The 16,665-nt window shown below is 38.2% G+C and overlaps 2 protein-coding genes across 2 annotated transcripts; both read right to left on the reverse strand.

Annotated features, from left to right (window-relative positions):
• Positions 1-10: 10 nt before the first annotated feature.
• On the reverse strand, positions 11-1,849 carry LOC132543220 (uncharacterized; the record flags this gene model as incomplete). The annotated part of the gene is made up of 4 exons (XM_060206701.1): positions 1,379-1,849; positions 902-1,000; positions 505-634; positions 11-173 (listed from the first exon to the last, which is right to left on the reverse strand). Coding segments are annotated over exons 1-4 (809 nt in total), but the record flags the coding sequence as incomplete, so codon positions are not given.
• Positions 1,850-7,002: 5,153 nt separating this feature from the next.
• On the reverse strand, positions 7,003-15,010 carry LOC132543203 (uncharacterized). Its single transcript, XM_060206676.1, has 3 exons — positions 14,791-15,010; positions 9,868-10,006; positions 7,003-7,042 (listed from the first exon to the last, which is right to left on the reverse strand). Exons 1-3 carry the CDS (start codon positions 15,008-15,010, stop codon positions 7,003-7,005), a joined length of 399 nt encoding a protein of 132 aa, XP_060062659.1.
• Positions 15,011-16,665: the final 1,655 nt, after the last annotated feature.

The following is a 16,665-nucleotide window of genomic DNA, read 5'->3' on the forward strand; positions in this document are numbered from 1 at the left end:
CTCTGAAGGCTGGTAGTCCGAGTCATCTGCTTCATTTCCATGGGCTGACGATATCCATGATTGGTCCAGCTCATCTGATGTCACAGAGGTGTTGAGTTTGTCTTTGGCTGGCTTCAGGATGTTGCACTGTACCTCAACATTTTTCATCTTTGGTTTATTGGTAGTTTGACATCCTGTTACAAAATAATGACATCAATTAATATAATTATGTATGCAAAATTTATAAGCTAAATACAAATTCACATTTTTTTGAAATATTATTAAATACAAATTCTTAATCTGACAGAGTTTAAAAACAAAATAGGATCTGGATACAAATGCACCAATGGTCAAACATGTATTGAACACCGATTCAGAATTGGCAAAATAAAGCTCAGAAAGCAGTATTACAATCGGCCTCTTCTATTTGTTTGAAGGGTTGCTACATCAGTATCTCAATTGCAAAAAAAATTATGTGACTGTTTTCTTTTTCAATAAAGTTGTATGTATTGTGCATTGTCTTACCCTTTTCTTTAGTTAATGGCGTAACTTGTACTCGTACAGTTCTTGCACAGGGCTTTTTGAAAGCCAGTTGTGTCCCGCATGTCCTAGTAGTACTGATGCTAATACAGCTGCCATTCTGTACTGTTGGTGTCTGAATGAAATATACAACATGTTGAAGTTATTGTTTTCTACAGTAACATGTATGTATTTTGGGCATGATATTGATTAGAATTGGGTACCACAAAAAAAATAATATACCGGTACCACATTATACCATAGTATTTGGTGCAATATCACGCAGGTTTTTTTTTTTAATTATGAAGTTTAATAATCTAATATCAACTGTGTACCATATTTCACAATTTCATTTCTTCATAGGGGGAGGGGGGGGGGAATAAAATTGACTCTTTATTCATACCTCCAAAACTGTAGGGGTAGTGTCACCTTGGTCGGTGTCCATGGGTTCCTCGCCACTGATGTCTTTTGTCTGGCCATCAATCAATATCTCATTGATGATCTGTAAGAAAAATGAAAATATGAACCATTCAATACTTGTCAGGGCAGATTGACTGAATGACATATTTATGTGCAATTGGTTTAAATACATACATAATATAGTAGTCAACGTAGAATTGAAATGTAAAACCTAAGCTTATCTCGAGTTATTTGTCAATCCAAGCAACCTCTCCCCCCCCCCCCAAAAAAAAAAATAAATAAAAAAAAATACATAAAATATATAAGTACATTTCAATTTTGTAGATGACACTAATATTTAATATATAATTTGTTCAAATTACCTAGGCATATAGAAAATGTTATGTAGATTTAAAAATCAGATCTTCAAAACATTGAATAAAACTATGCCTACATTAGGTCAATCCGTCCCAATACGTACCCTTCTGTTTTGACGTTTCATGAAGGCGGATCTGGGCTTTTTTGGTTTTGGTGTTGACGCAAACAGTGGGGACGCAAGTTGGGATACATCATCCATGGGCTCAGCTTGAACTGCCGTCTGTATGGTGGGGATAGCGTCGGCATTGAGAACCTTCTTCTTGGGGGGAGTTTGACCCATGGATCGAAGAATGGCGTATTTCATAGGATATGACCCATCTTCGAAGTGTTTTTCACACAGAGCCGAGTACGTTGTTGGACCGTCCCACTTGTCTCTTTTCTTTTGTACAAAATTTGTCCACATCTTACACAGATCGGCATTAGTAGGGAATAAATGAAGGGCAAACCCATCGCCGTACTTTGTTGAACACCCGTATGCCACACACCTCTTACCTACACTTCGTTTCCTATTTTCGCTCATTGCGAAACCTCGTAAAGTCTCAACGTTGTCCTCGATTATCTGTTGTCCCCAATTAAACAAATTATACACCAGATCCACAGTCAAACACGAAATAAAATCATTCGGTCGCTTCAGTTGTATGTAAATAAATATGGCTGACTCGCGTACCCGCGGTATATGTGTTCACCTTGTGACGTCACAGATCTGTGTGTACTCAAAACGGGGTCAATGCCCAATCCGTACAGGTGTGTTTTTCAAACAACGTTAAATATCTCGATGAGTATTTATTTTTCAGAGTTCGTTCTTGCTGTAGCTATCTTATAATTTTAAAAGGATTTTAAATATATTAAAAAACAATAGCAGTGCACTATCTCTTTAATTGATCCTGCATTATCATCCAATGACAAAGCCCGTTAATGCTGGTCATTCAACTTTTCTAATTATAATCTGTCCCAAAATAAACATTGTACAACTATGGAGAACTTGCATATGAAATCTAAGAATGATCCATTCAGTACTCCTCAGAAAACTACATTTGTAACATGACCATCGGTCAGCCTTCTGGTCCCAACATGGACAATATGTACAACTGATAGGGACCAAGTGGAACCTACATCTGAAGTCTGAGAATGATAACAATAACAAATTACCCCAGTACAACAGTCAAGATACAAAATGGCTGCAGTGCCAAAATGATTAACACTAACAAGGGACCAAGAAGTGTCATGTTGTGAAATTGGGGAATGATTTATCAGGTATTTTGCAAGGATTACTCACAACAAGAACTGTTTAACGAAAGATGACAGATAAAGAATGGTTTTAACTGCACACCAGCACTAGCCCACCATCATAAAAAGATTGCTAAAAAATGCTTTGTAGATATGTACATCTCATGCTACATCTGTCACTGCACTGTAAGAAGATACTGGGTATAAAGGAATGAATCGGGCTGCAATCTTATCCATGAGATGATGAAACAAGTCTTACGTGCAATGCATTAAAATTACAAAACTCACTCCAACAGTGGCTTCACATATTATCCGAAGAATTAGACCATATCAGAATCAAAACTAATGGCTATTACCAAAACATACAGTGCATGTAAGACTTAAGTATGTACTGAAAAGTAGACAGAAATCTTTTAGAATGTTGATAAAAATCAGTAAGTGTGACCAATATCATAGGCTGTGGTGAGACATCCCTACCCTGTGGTGTGGGCAACACCCTTACCCTGTGGTGTGGGAGACACCCTTACCCTGTGGTGTGGGAGACACCCTAACCCTGTGGTGTGGGAGACACCCTTATCCTGTGGTGTGGGAGACACCCTTACCCTGTGGTGTGGGAGACACCCTTACCCTGTGGTGTGGGAGACACCCTAACCCTGTGGTGTGGGAGACACCCTTACCCTGTGGTGTGGGAGACACCCTTACCCTGTGGTGTGGGAGACACCCTTACCCTGTGGTGTGGGCGACACCCTTACCCTGTGGTTTGGGAGACACCCTTACCCTGTGGTGTGGGAGACACCCTTACCCTGTGGTGTGGGAGACACCCTAACCCTGTGGTGTGGGAGACATCCTTACCCTGTGGTGTTGGAGACATCCTTACCCTGTGGTGTGGGAGACACCCTTACCCTGTGGTGTGGGAGACACCCTTACTCTTTGGTGTGGGAGACACCCTTACCCTGTGGTGTGGAAGACACCCTTACCCTGTGGTGTGGGAGACACCCTTACCCTGTGGTGTGGGAGACACCCTTACCCAGAGGTGTGGGAGACATCCTTACCCTGTGGTGTGGGAGACACCCTTACCCAGAGGTGTGGGAGACATCCTTACCCTGTAGTGTGTACACAGTATGTGTAAAAAATAAGACTAAAGGTCGTTTTAAAAGTTTGGTGTTGTTGATTTAAGCTTTAGGAGATTACAGGCACAAAAGGAGCTAAAGAACCTCATGAACTCAGAAACAAAGATTTTGGTTTGGAAATTGTAAAATTTGATAGAACAGGTCTTACTAGATTGTACTAATGTTCCGACCAAAACTTAGAGACCAAGAGGATGGTAGAAATCCAATAGAAGACAGATTTTTGATATACGCCTTTGGTTGATCAGATCCACACAGAAACAAATACTGGTAACCCAATCAATTATCCTATATCAGACTGTCATCATGTTGTAAAAGTTAAGATTGAGGTTAGCTTAGCAGCCTTAGTTAGAGGGAATTTCCCTTCATCAAGTGGTAGAGTGTCCAGTTAGAGACTGAAGGGTCACTACCAACCCCAGTAGTAGAGTGTCCGGCTAGAGACTGAAAGGTCACTACAAACCCCAGTGGTAGAGTGTCCGGCTAGAGACTGAAGGGTCGCTACAAACCCCGGTGGTAGAGTGTCCAGTTAGAGACTTAAGGGTCACTACCAACCCCAGTAGTAGAGTGTCCGGCTAGAGACTGAAAGGTCACTACAAACCCCAGTGGTAGAGTGTCCGGCTAGAGACTGAAGGGTCGCTACAAACCCCAGTGGTAGAGTGTCCAGTTAGAGACTTAAGGGTCACTACGAACCCCAGTGGTAGAGTGTCCGACTAGAGACTGAAGGGCCACTACGAACCCCAGTGGTAGAGTGTCCGACTAGAGACTGAAGGGCCACTACGAACCCCAATGGTAGAGTGTCCGGCTAGAGACTGAAGGGCCACTACGAACCCCAATGGTAGAGTGTCCGGCTAGAGACTGAAGGGCCACTACGAACCCTAGTGGTAGAGTGTCCGACTAGAGACTGAAGGGCCACTACGAACCCCAATGGTAGAGTGTCCGGCTAGAGACCAAAGGGTCACTACGAACCCCAGTGGTAAAGTGTCCAGCTAGAGACTGAAGGGCCACTACGAACCCTATTGGTAGAGTGTCCGACTAGAGACTGAAGGGCCACTACGAACCCCAATGGTAGAGTGTCCGGCTAGAGACTGAAGGGCCACTACGAACCCTAGTGGTAGAGTGTCGGACTAGAGACTGAAGGGTCACTACCAACCCCAATGGTAGAGTGTCCGGCTAGAGACCAAAGGGTCACTACGAACCCCAGTGGTAAAGTGTCCAGCTAGAAACTGAAGGGCCACTACAAACCCTAGTGGTAGAGTGTCCGACTAGAGACTGAAGGGCCACTACGAACCCCAATGGTAGAGTGTCCGGCTAGAGACTGAAGGGTCACTACAGAGTGTCCGGCTAGAGACTGAAGGGCCACTACCAACCCCAGTGGTAGAGTGTCCAGCTAGAGACTGAAGGGTCACTACCAACCCCAGTGGTAGAGTGTCCAGCTAGAGACTGAAAGGTCACTACCAACCCCAGTAGTAGAGTGTCCAGCTAGAGACTGAAGGGTCACTACCAACCCCAGTCGTAGAGCGTCAGGCTAGAGACTGAAGGGTCACTACCAACCCCAGTGGTAGAGTGTCCAGCTAGAGACTGAAGGGTCACTACCAACCCCAGTGGTAGAGTGTCCAGCTAGAGACTGAAAGGTCACTACCAACCCCAGTAGTAGAGTGTCCAGCTAGAGACTGAAGGGTCACTACCAACCCCAGTCGTAGAGCGTCAGGCTAGAGACTGAAGGGTCACTACCAACCCCAGTGGTAGAGTGTCCAGCTAGAGACTGAAGGGTCACTACCAACCCCAGTGGTAAAGTGTCCAGCTAGAGACTGAAGGGTCACTACCAACCCCAGTGGTAGAGTGTCTGGAGGGATACAATTTCAAACCCTGCTGGGTACATTACATGTTCTTGTTACAGATCTGATAGAAATTAATACAAAATTCACTGAAAACTACAAAAAAAAATTGTAATTCTGTCGTAAACATTTTATCAAGCGCAGGATCGACATCTTAGGAATATCGAGTATTGTTTCTCCACAACTTCAGCTTACACAAAATCCTAGTGGATCCTGCCTGATAAAAACCTATGTTGAATGCAATCTAGGAATTCCTATAAACCAATGTAATCCGTGGTCAGAGTTCTACATCACTGAGGAATTAATGTATCTAGCAGGCCCAGATCTATGACAAGTCTAATCCATATCACACCGACATACCCACGATTTATCAATAACAAGTGTTGGGGAAAATTCAATGTTCAACTGTGTGAACATAGTCACTAGGGAAACGTGTGGTTTACAATAAAGTGAAGCCATCTACATCACCGCATACTGTTATTACATGATCAATATCTATCTGGGTTTTATCGTTTATAAAAATTAAAACCTTCCTCAGATCTAAAGCACATCTAACATAAAACATATATTTTATAACTAGGAGAAATACAAGTCACTTGTTGTGACTATACAATGATACAGTATGATTACAAAAGGCACAGTGGGCATGTATCTCTGTTTGGGGTTTTTTTCATGTCACTATAGTAAGCATTAAAGTAGGTCACTTTCCATAACGAGATGAATGTTTTTTTTATATTTGATATTTGTATAAACCTTGTTTTTTGAAATTACACTTGATTTCATCCATGTGACTTTAAAAAATTGGAAAAGTAATTCATTTGCATTCAATATGCATACATCTATATCTATAACTTTATTTGTGCATACTTCTAAGAAAATATGACCCTTCATGTATGGGCCTCATTTTCCTTTTCTACATATTTAACCTCTGTGAACTTTAATGTAAGCAAATGTCAGTAAACATTCTAACAAAACAAATTATACATTCATACTGGTCCAATACTGTGATCCTTAGTGAAAGTGGGTCAAGGTCACTCATCTGAGCAAACTTGAAATCCTTGTATCATGACTCTAGTCCCACTGGCTTTTCAAAAGTATTTGCTTATATATAATCAAAGACCTTCCATATGAGTCTGAAAGATTGTACAAAAGACACAAGTGTATAACACCTTTTGATACCAATTAGTTAAGCCAAATAATGCATAACACTGAATCATACAGCTGATTTGTCCTTCTAGGATTCATCACTGATGCAACAGGCATAAGTTTTAAGGCCTAGGAGGCAACTGAGGAAAATCCAAAGTGATGATAAGAAAAGTGACAAGCTAGATGGTAAGTGCACTAACCCATGTTTCAATGAAATTCATAATTTTCACGTATTTGGTAATTTAAGAAGAAAATCCAGTACAGGTGTAAATTGTGAACCAAAAAGAAATCATATGATGATTAAGAATGGGGCGGAATTGGAAATCATTGAAAGAATTGTACACAAGACACACAAATAGAATTAATTACAGCAAAAAATTAATCATACTGCATCAAACAGCTGTTTCATCCTTCTGGGACTCATCATTGATGCTAAGGGTTTAAAAAAAATATTTTAAAACTATGTGAACCACAGACCTCATAGATTTACTCATACATACTGGAATGTACAAATTTTGAAACTCTACATTGACTGAGTTTAATTCTCAAACGTGCCTGTTACAAGGTATACACACAATACATCTACCTACTATATATATCAGATGATGAACAAATATTCCTATAATGTAAATACAAACTTACAGGAGTTAATGATGGAATAAAGTTTAGCACATTAAACATGAAGATCAAAGATGTGAAAATTCATGTCTGTAGCTCCGGTGCTAATTTAATGTTACAGGTAAATATATACAGGTATGTTATATACTTATGACAACAGGTGAGGAAAAAGAGGCACATAGGACCTGTTTGTTCAGTTGGTTTTTCTTTCATGATATTCAAATTCTTTAATTCGATAAGTCTTAAGAAATGAGTGTTAAGAATGTCTTTATTTTTGAGAGCTTTTGAAAGCAAAAAGTAAAACTTTCAGACAAGTATCATAAAATCTCATATGTCATGAAAATAAATTTCAATACTTTTTATCATTTAACTCTGAAAAAATACAAGTTTTAAAGTAACTTTATGAAGGACAAAACCAAATGGAGAAAGTCATTTTGTTTGGCCCGAGTTAACTGATGACATAACATATTATCCCTATTATGACATCACAATCATTTTTGATGGGCCATGAAAAACGCTCCAGGATATAAATAGGTCTGACATATCAAATTATTTCACAAGTTTAATTAATTCCATATTACACTGACATGCAAGAGTGTGAGATTCTATTCATCTTTCAGAGAAAATTATGTGAAGTCATGAAGACGGCACTTATTTATGACGTCGCAATAGTATATTACAAGTGTCTTACAATATTCATGACATATGACACAACAGGCCTTATTATTTATGATAGATTGTATGTGTTCATCACGAAGCAATGGTTTTATCACGAAGCAATGGTTTCATCACGAAGCAATGGTTTCATCACGAAGCAATGGTTTCATCACGAAGCAATGGTTTCATCATGAAGCAATGATTTTATCACGAAGCAATGGTTTCATCATGAAGCAATGGTTTTATCACGAAGCAATGGTTTCTAGATCCTTTTTTAGTTTCGTGTCGGTGATGTGGTTACTGATAATTATATATCAGCGTCAGGCCTTCATTTATAAAAGAATAAGGTTTGAAATCCCTTTAAATACATTACTTGGAGTATGTTGAAAAGCTTTATTCCATAATTCTACTTTGGAGCCATCCCAAGGGACTGGTTATTTGATGATAAGATTCAATCTGGTGTTCCTTGTCAATCATGTTTTAAAATAGCAAGTAGGTCAATATCTAATTACAAATAAGTCAAGCTACGCGGTCGATGTAATCACATCGTTGTGTCTTTACTCAGTTCCTGTGATTTCCAAAGATTAATTTGATTCCCTAGACCAGAAACTGCTTTTTGCCGATGAAAGTGTACCTCCAAATCATTTTTTTGAAACAATCACGTAAATATAAAATAGTCACTATCTTCTTTTTGTTTTTGGGCTGTAGCTTGTACACATCTGTCTAATGGGTGGCAACAATGTAATCCTCCTTCATATTCTATTTCCTGGTCGACACAAGTGTAGTTTTTAATTTCTGTCGCTACATACCTGACTAAAATTGAGAAGTGATCAGTTGTTCTGGAAAAGTAGACTTTTTAAAACTTCTCTCAGGTTATGATGACCGGTTAGTTAACACTAATTCTTAAAGAAAGAATACTGGCAACCGATGCCTATAACAGGATCAAAATAAAGAGTGAGTGTCCTTGATATATGGCATACATTAAAGGAATTCTGTTTGTGGAGAAGAAATCTTTTTTACAGAAAATCTTCTGCTGTCAATTATTCCATTCAGTGCACAGATCTTAATCACAAACAGATCTCGGATGTTTTCTATGATATCAGTTACACATATAAGAGCATTTGTCAGTCTCGTCGCAATAAATAAGTAAAAATTACGAAGTTCCCCTCCTGACAATTTCTAAAGGACTGCCCCGAGTGTTTTAGATTTAAAATGGCACTGACAGCTGTATGTACCAAGGCCTGTGTACAAACATCATATTGTTTTGTAGGTGAAAGTAGACAATTAGCCTACAGCCATGATTTGATCATGTTTAAATACCAACGTGACTCAGACAGTACAGGTTTGGTGCACTTCTGGTATAGGTTCCTCATTGTTAAATAAACAATAGTCACCTGGTAATGAAAGTCTCTCCAAAAACACACCTAAGGCAATGCTGATGAAACACTAATCTTCTTTCATACCAGAATTTTTTTCATAATGGTTATGTAACTTTAAAAATTTCAATTTAATGGTCCTTTCAATCAGACCAAGTCTTAAAAAAATACAATAAGGTTGTCTTCTCAGCTATCACCTTCAAAAAATATGATTCTGTTACCCTGGACACAATATTTCCTTCTCAACCTTTCGGGGGGGGGATGGAATTGGGGAGAGGAATGGGAGGAGGGGAGGGTGAAGGATTCCCCTTTCATGAAAATGACACCCCACATACATAAGATCAGCAGGGTAAATTAGGAAATGGGGAAAGATTATTAAATTGCTAACACTCGACAAGCCTCATGTTTGTCAGCTTACATAAAGTAATCCACACACTCCTATCCCTCCCCTCCCCTCCCCCCACCCCCTGCCCTTGATTGAGATCAAATTAAACTATCTCACCACTAAGGGAGTAAAAGATTCCTATGTAGATTGTGAGAGATGGTGCTGTACCTGTCTGACATTAAGCCCATGCCTGGTAATAGGTCATAACTTGTCATAATTACCTTGAAAATATTTTGCAGATGACATCACAGGTCTGCCTTGATCCAACAACATTACCACCTCCGTGGAAAAATACAAAAATGGATGGAGCTACAACGAGATCGCAGTTCTTGGATCTATAAACCGTCACAGGAATACCATCTAGAACAGAAAGGATTATGAACATTACTAAACACCTGAAGAAAGCTCTTCATCACAAACATTTTCATTGATAGGTCAGAGACATGTTTTAGGGGACTTTTTTATCTACAGGGTTTTATTTATGGAGTTAAGGACAGAACTTATCATTGATGCTTTAAAACTTGTGACCAAATGGAAACAAAAGAAATAGGAGAAAAGTTCATGGCATGACATAAAGCAAAAAGGCAGGGGATGGTAATGGTACAGCACCATGGTAACCCTGGTACATTGCATAGTTTACTGGTTACCCTAGTACATTGTGTAGTTTACTGGTTACCCTGGTACATTGTGTAGTTTACTGGTTACCCTGGTACATTGTGTAGTTTACTGGTTACCCTGGTACATTGTGTAGTTTACTGGTTACCTTGGTACATTGTGTAGTTTACTGGTTACCTTGGTACATTGTGTAGTTTACTGGTTACCTTGGTACATTGTGTAGTTTACTGGTTACCTTGGTACATTGTGTAGTTTACTGGTTACCTTGGTACATTGTGTAGTTTACTGGTTACCCTGGTACATTGTGTAGTTTACTGGTTACCCTGGTACATTGTGTAGTTTACTGGTTACCCTGGTACATTGTGTAGTTTACTGGTTACCCTGGTACATTGTGTAGTTTACTGGTTACCCTGGTACATTGTGTAGTTTACTGGTTACCTTGGTACATTGTGTAGTTTACTGGTTACCTTGGTACATTGTGTAGTTTACTGGTTACCTTGGTACATTGTGTAGTTTACTGGTTACCTTGGTACATTGTGTAGTTTACTGGTTACCTTGGTACATTGTGTAGTTAACTGATTACCTTGGTACATTGTGTAGTTTCCTGGTTACCCTGCTACATTGTGTAGGTATGACATATGTTACGCTGTACACAAGGTTATATATACAGATTGAGTTTTTGACCTTACATATAGATAAAAAAAATCTGGTAAATATCACCTGCTAACCCACTAGTGCTGTGTATGGAAAATGGTGTCTTACCAAACTGGCTCTGACAGTGTTGTATGCACACCTATATCTCCCAGCCTGGGGAGGGGGTACTTAATCCTCCCTGTGGGAAAGGGTCAGAGGTCGTTCAAAGATTTTAAAATATGCTGTAGTGAACAAGAATTCCAGGCAGCTCTCATAGATAATATTTTTCCTGATCATTGGTCATTTATATTTATCAAGTGTATTATCAATCTGTGTCCTTGTACACTTAACATTTCATGCAATAGATTTCTTTTCTGTTGTGTTTCTTCTATAAATATAAACTTTATTTACTTATCTACAATTACCAGACAAGTTGTAACAATATAAATCACTCTTGTCAGCCGGATGTAAGCACGCAAGAGTCTTACTTTGGCAGGAAACCTGAGTACCCAGGAAAAACCCACATGGTCACATCATTCCAGGAATCAAACTCAGGACGGCTAGGTGAAAGGTGAGTGTGTTACAATGTACCACTGCACCACCTGACCACCCTTAAATAAAGTTTACTTGATCAATGGTTGAAAATATAAAGCTTTTAACCATGTATTGATTCCTGGGAGAATATGTCTAGTAATGTTAACATAAGATAATTATCTGAGATTTCAGGATCCGCGGAATTTTACTTTATAATTCCTTTATTAATACAATTTAATATCCATCCACTGGTTTAATTCTCAAACCCATAAGCTAATTGAGCAAAACAACATCAAGCGTAATAATAATGTATCATCTGGTTTTATACATCTACAAAGCCTGCACCTGTACTACAAAAAATTCTAAACATGACTTGATGATCTTTAGCACTTCAGGAACTAACAGTAAATATTATACACAAATGGGAATTAACAGTAAATATTATACACAAATTGGAACTAACGGTAAATATTATACACAAATGGGAACTGAAAGTAAATATTATACACAAATGGGAATTAACAGTAAATATTATACACAAATGGGAACTGAAAGTAAATATTATACACAAATGGGAATTAACAGTAAATATTATACACAAATGGGAACTAACAGTAAATATACACAATGGGAACTGACAGTAAATATTATACACAATGGGAACTGACAGTAAATATTATACACAATTGGAACTGACAGTAAATATTATACACAATGGGAACTGACAGTAAATATTATACACAACTGGAACTGACAGTAAATATTATACACAATGGGAACTAACATTAAATATTATACACAATGGGAACTAACAGTAAATATTATACACAAATAGGAACTGACAGTAAATATTACACACAAATTGGAACTGACAGTAAGTATTATACACAAATAGGAACTGACAGTAAATATTATACACAATGGGAACTGACAGTAAATATTATACACAATGGGAACTGACAGTAAATATCATACACTAATGATCTAACAGTAAATATTATACACAATGGGAACTGACAGTAAATATCATATACAATGGGAACTGACAGTAAATATCATACACAATGGGAACTAACAGTAAATATCATACACAATGGGAACTAACAGTAAATATTATACACAATTGGAACTGACAGTAAATATTATACACAATGGGAACTAACATTAAATATTATACACAATGGGAACTGACAGTAAATATTATACACAATGGGAACTGACAGTAAATATCATACACTAATGATCTAACATTAAATATTATACACAATGGGAACTGACAGTAAATATTATACACAATTGGAACTGACAGTAAATATTATACACAATGGGAACTGACAGTAAATATTATACACAATTGGAACTGACAGTAAATATTATACACAATGGGAACTGACAGTAAATATTATACACAATTGGAACTGACAGTAAATATTATACACAATGGGAACTGACAGTAAATATTATACACAATTGGAACTGACAGTAAATATTATACACAATGGGAACTAACATTAAATATTATACACAATGGGAACTAACAGTAAATATTATACACAAATAGGAACTGACAGTAAATATTATACACAAATTGGAACTGACAGTAAGTATTATACACAAATAGGAACTGACAGTAAATATTATACACAATGGGAACTGACAGTAAATATTATACACAATGGGAACTGACAGTAAATATCATACACTAATGATCTAACAGTAAATATTATACACAATGGGAACTGACAGTAAATATCATACACAATGGGAACTGACAGTAAATATCATACACAATGGGAACTAACAGTAAATATCATACACAATGGGAACTAACAGTAAATATTATACACAATGGGAACTAACAGTAAATATTATACACAAATAGGAACTGACAGTAAATATTATACACAAATTGGAACTGACAGTAAATATTATACACAATACACAGTAAATATTATACACAAATTGGAACTGACAGTAAGTATTATACAGAAATTGGAACTGACAGTAAGTATTATACAAAATAGGAACTGACAGTAAATATTATACACAATGGGAACTGACAGTAAATATTATACACAAATAGGAACTGACAGTAAATATTATACACAATGGGAACTGACAGTAAATATTATACACAAATTGGAACTGACAGTAAGTATTATACACAAATTGGAACTGACAGTAAGTATTATACACAAATGGGAACTGACAGTAAATATTATACACAAATTGGAACTGACAGTAAAATTATACACAATGGGAACTGACAGTAAATATTATACACAAATTGGAACTGACAGTAAAATTATACACAATGGGAACTAACAGTAAATATTTTACACAAATAGGAACTGACAGTAAATATCATACACAATGGGAACTGACAGTAAATATTATACACAAATTGGAACTGACAATAAGTATTATACACAAATGGCAACTGACAGTAAATATTATACACAAATTGGAACTGACAGTAAATATTATACACAATAGGAACTAACAGTAAATATTATACACAAATAGGAACTGACAGTAAATATTATACACAATGGGAACTGACAGTAAATATTATACACAAATTGGAACTGACAGTAAATATTATACACAATGGGAACTAACAATGGGAACTGACAGTAAATATTATACACAAATTGGAACTGACAGTAAATATTATACACAATGGGAACTGACAGTAAATATTAGACAAAAAATAAAATTTATAACTCACAATTTCTAATTTCAGGTAATATACCAAAATCAGAATTAGCAATATTAGTATTATATTTGGAAAAATAAATGTAAAGTAATCATAAAGGTTTTACTCTGAAACAATCGTGTAATGAAATATTCAATGTATGATTCAAGGTTCTGCATACAGCTACATGTATGCAGTTAATTGTGCTACACAGAAATTCACACATACGTACAGTATAGTTAGCTCTATAGCTGTAGTACAAATTGGGTAGGAGGAGACTGGGTATATCGCTAGTACTATTGGCTAGTCTTTAGCAGTAAATCTGCAGGAAAATAAATTGTTACAGGAGCCTGTGTGCTTGCTGGTAATATTGGTCAGCTTGATCATCTGTAATCCCAGTCTGCACTACAACTGTTCTCAGCCCAAAACAATCAGAGATATTATAGTAATGTAAATGCATATTGTGTTATTTTCATATAACAATTTATTCTAAATGCTGCACACATCCGGGCCGCATTTATTTATTGTTTTTAATGTTATACAAAAACGGCCCCGCCCCCTTATCGATAAATCCCGGCCGACATAATGGAATAGCCCGGAGACAATATAATGTGTGGATGAATTATATCTAAGCATATCCAAGATATAAATGACAAATACCTACCGGGAGCATAAGGTGACGGAACATTAAATTCCTTCACTTTGCCGTCAAATTCGATCTCGCCTGCAAATTTTTTTGTCACTTGTAAATTAATATCCCTTGCCGCTTCTATAGACGGTGCGTTCGGATACGATCCAAAGCCAGCCTCGGCACGTAGTTTAAAGTAACTCAGTGTCTCCTCGTGGAATTTATACTTCTGTTTCAGTTCATCGAGATCGGCCATGGCTTATATTCGACCTCTAATCCGTTTTGAAACTGGTTAAATCTTTGCACACCGCATCTGATCTTCACAGCATAACGACTCTCTCGGCAGCCATGCAGACCTACTTCCGTTTTGTTTACTAGGCAGCTTATTCCATTTCGCGGTTGTAGGGGTGGGAAAGTGTACGTCAAAATGCGGACTAAAGGGCTGAAGCACAGAGATCTATTAATAGGTAACATTTGTAGGTGGAACCTTGTAGTACGTGTAGTAAGGAATTCAATATTAGCTGCAGAGTTCCGGAGGTATGAGTATAGAACTAAGTCGGGCTATATTTAGGAGATAACCTGTCAAACTATCTACAATACATGGATACTATGGTAGTTTACACATTATAATTGTGTACTTGTCACAGTTTCTCTTTCTTATCATAGATAACGGCAGTCAAGCTGAACCAAGATTTATAAGAGCCAATACATTTGCTGCCATCTGTAGTAGTTTATAGAATAATAAGCACAATGAATTGTGATCGAGTCACAAGGGCTAGATCACAGAATAGACTTTACTTGTCTTGACGAGTTACTTACCTAAAAACCAATTAACTATAATTGTATGGTAGTCTCTGTGAACCATCATGGTCCTCGCCTTGTCCTGTATGTAAGTCTCTGTGAACCATCATGGTCCTCGCCTTGTCCTGTATGTAAATCTCTGTGAACCATCATGGTCCTCGCCTTGTCCTGTATGTAAGTCTCTGTGAACCGTCATGGTCCTCGCCTTGTCCTGTATGTAAGTCTCTGTGAACAGTCATGGTCCTCGCCTTGTCCTGTATGTAAGTCTCTGTGAACCATCATGGTCCTCGCCTTGTCCTGTATGTAAATCTCTGTGAACCATCATGGTCCTCGCCTTGTCCTGTATGTAAGTCTCTGTGAACCGTCATGGTCCTCACCTTGTCCTGTATGTAAGTCTCTGTGAACCGTCATGGTCCTCGCCTTGTCCTGTATGTAAGTCTCTGTGAACCGTCATGGTCCTCACCTTGTCCTGTATGTAAGTCTCTGTGAACCGTCATGGTCCTCGCCTTGTCCTGTATGTAAGTCTCTGTGAACCGTCATGGTCCTCGCCTTGTCCTGTATGTAAGTCTCTGTGAACCGTCATGGTCCTCACCTTGTCCTGTATGTAAGTCTCTGTGAACCGTCATGGTCCTCGCCTTGTCCTGTATGTAAGTCTCTGTGAACCGTCATGGTCCTCACCTTGTCCTGTATGTAAGTCTCTGTGAACCGTCATGGTCCTCGCCTTGTCCTGTATGTAAGTCTCTGTGAACCGTCATGGTCCTCGCCTTGTCCTGTATGTGTGTGAACCGTCATGGTCCTCGCCTTGTCCTGTATGTAAGTCTCTGTGAACCGTCATGGTCCTCGCCTTGTCCTGTATGTAAGTCTCTGTGAACAGTCATGGTCCTCGCCTTGTCCTGTATGTAAGTCTCTGTGAACCGTCATGGTCCTCGCCTTGTCCTGTATGTTAGTCTCTGTGAACCATCATGGTCCTCGCCTTGTCCTGTATGTAAGTCTCTGTGAACCGTCATGGTCCTCGCCTTGTCCTGTATGTAAGTCTCTGTGAACCGTCATGGTCCTCTCCTTGTCCTGTATGTAAGTCTCTGTGAACCATCATGGTCCTCGCCTTGTCCT

This window comes from Ylistrum balloti, unplaced genomic scaffold (assembly GCF_031769215.1).
Source record: "Ylistrum balloti isolate Yb309-2 unplaced genomic scaffold, AGI_CSIRO_Ybal_v1 Utg369744, whole genome shotgun sequence".
NCBI classification, from domain to species: Eukaryota; Metazoa; Mollusca; class Bivalvia; order Pectinida; family Pectinidae; genus Ylistrum; species Ylistrum balloti.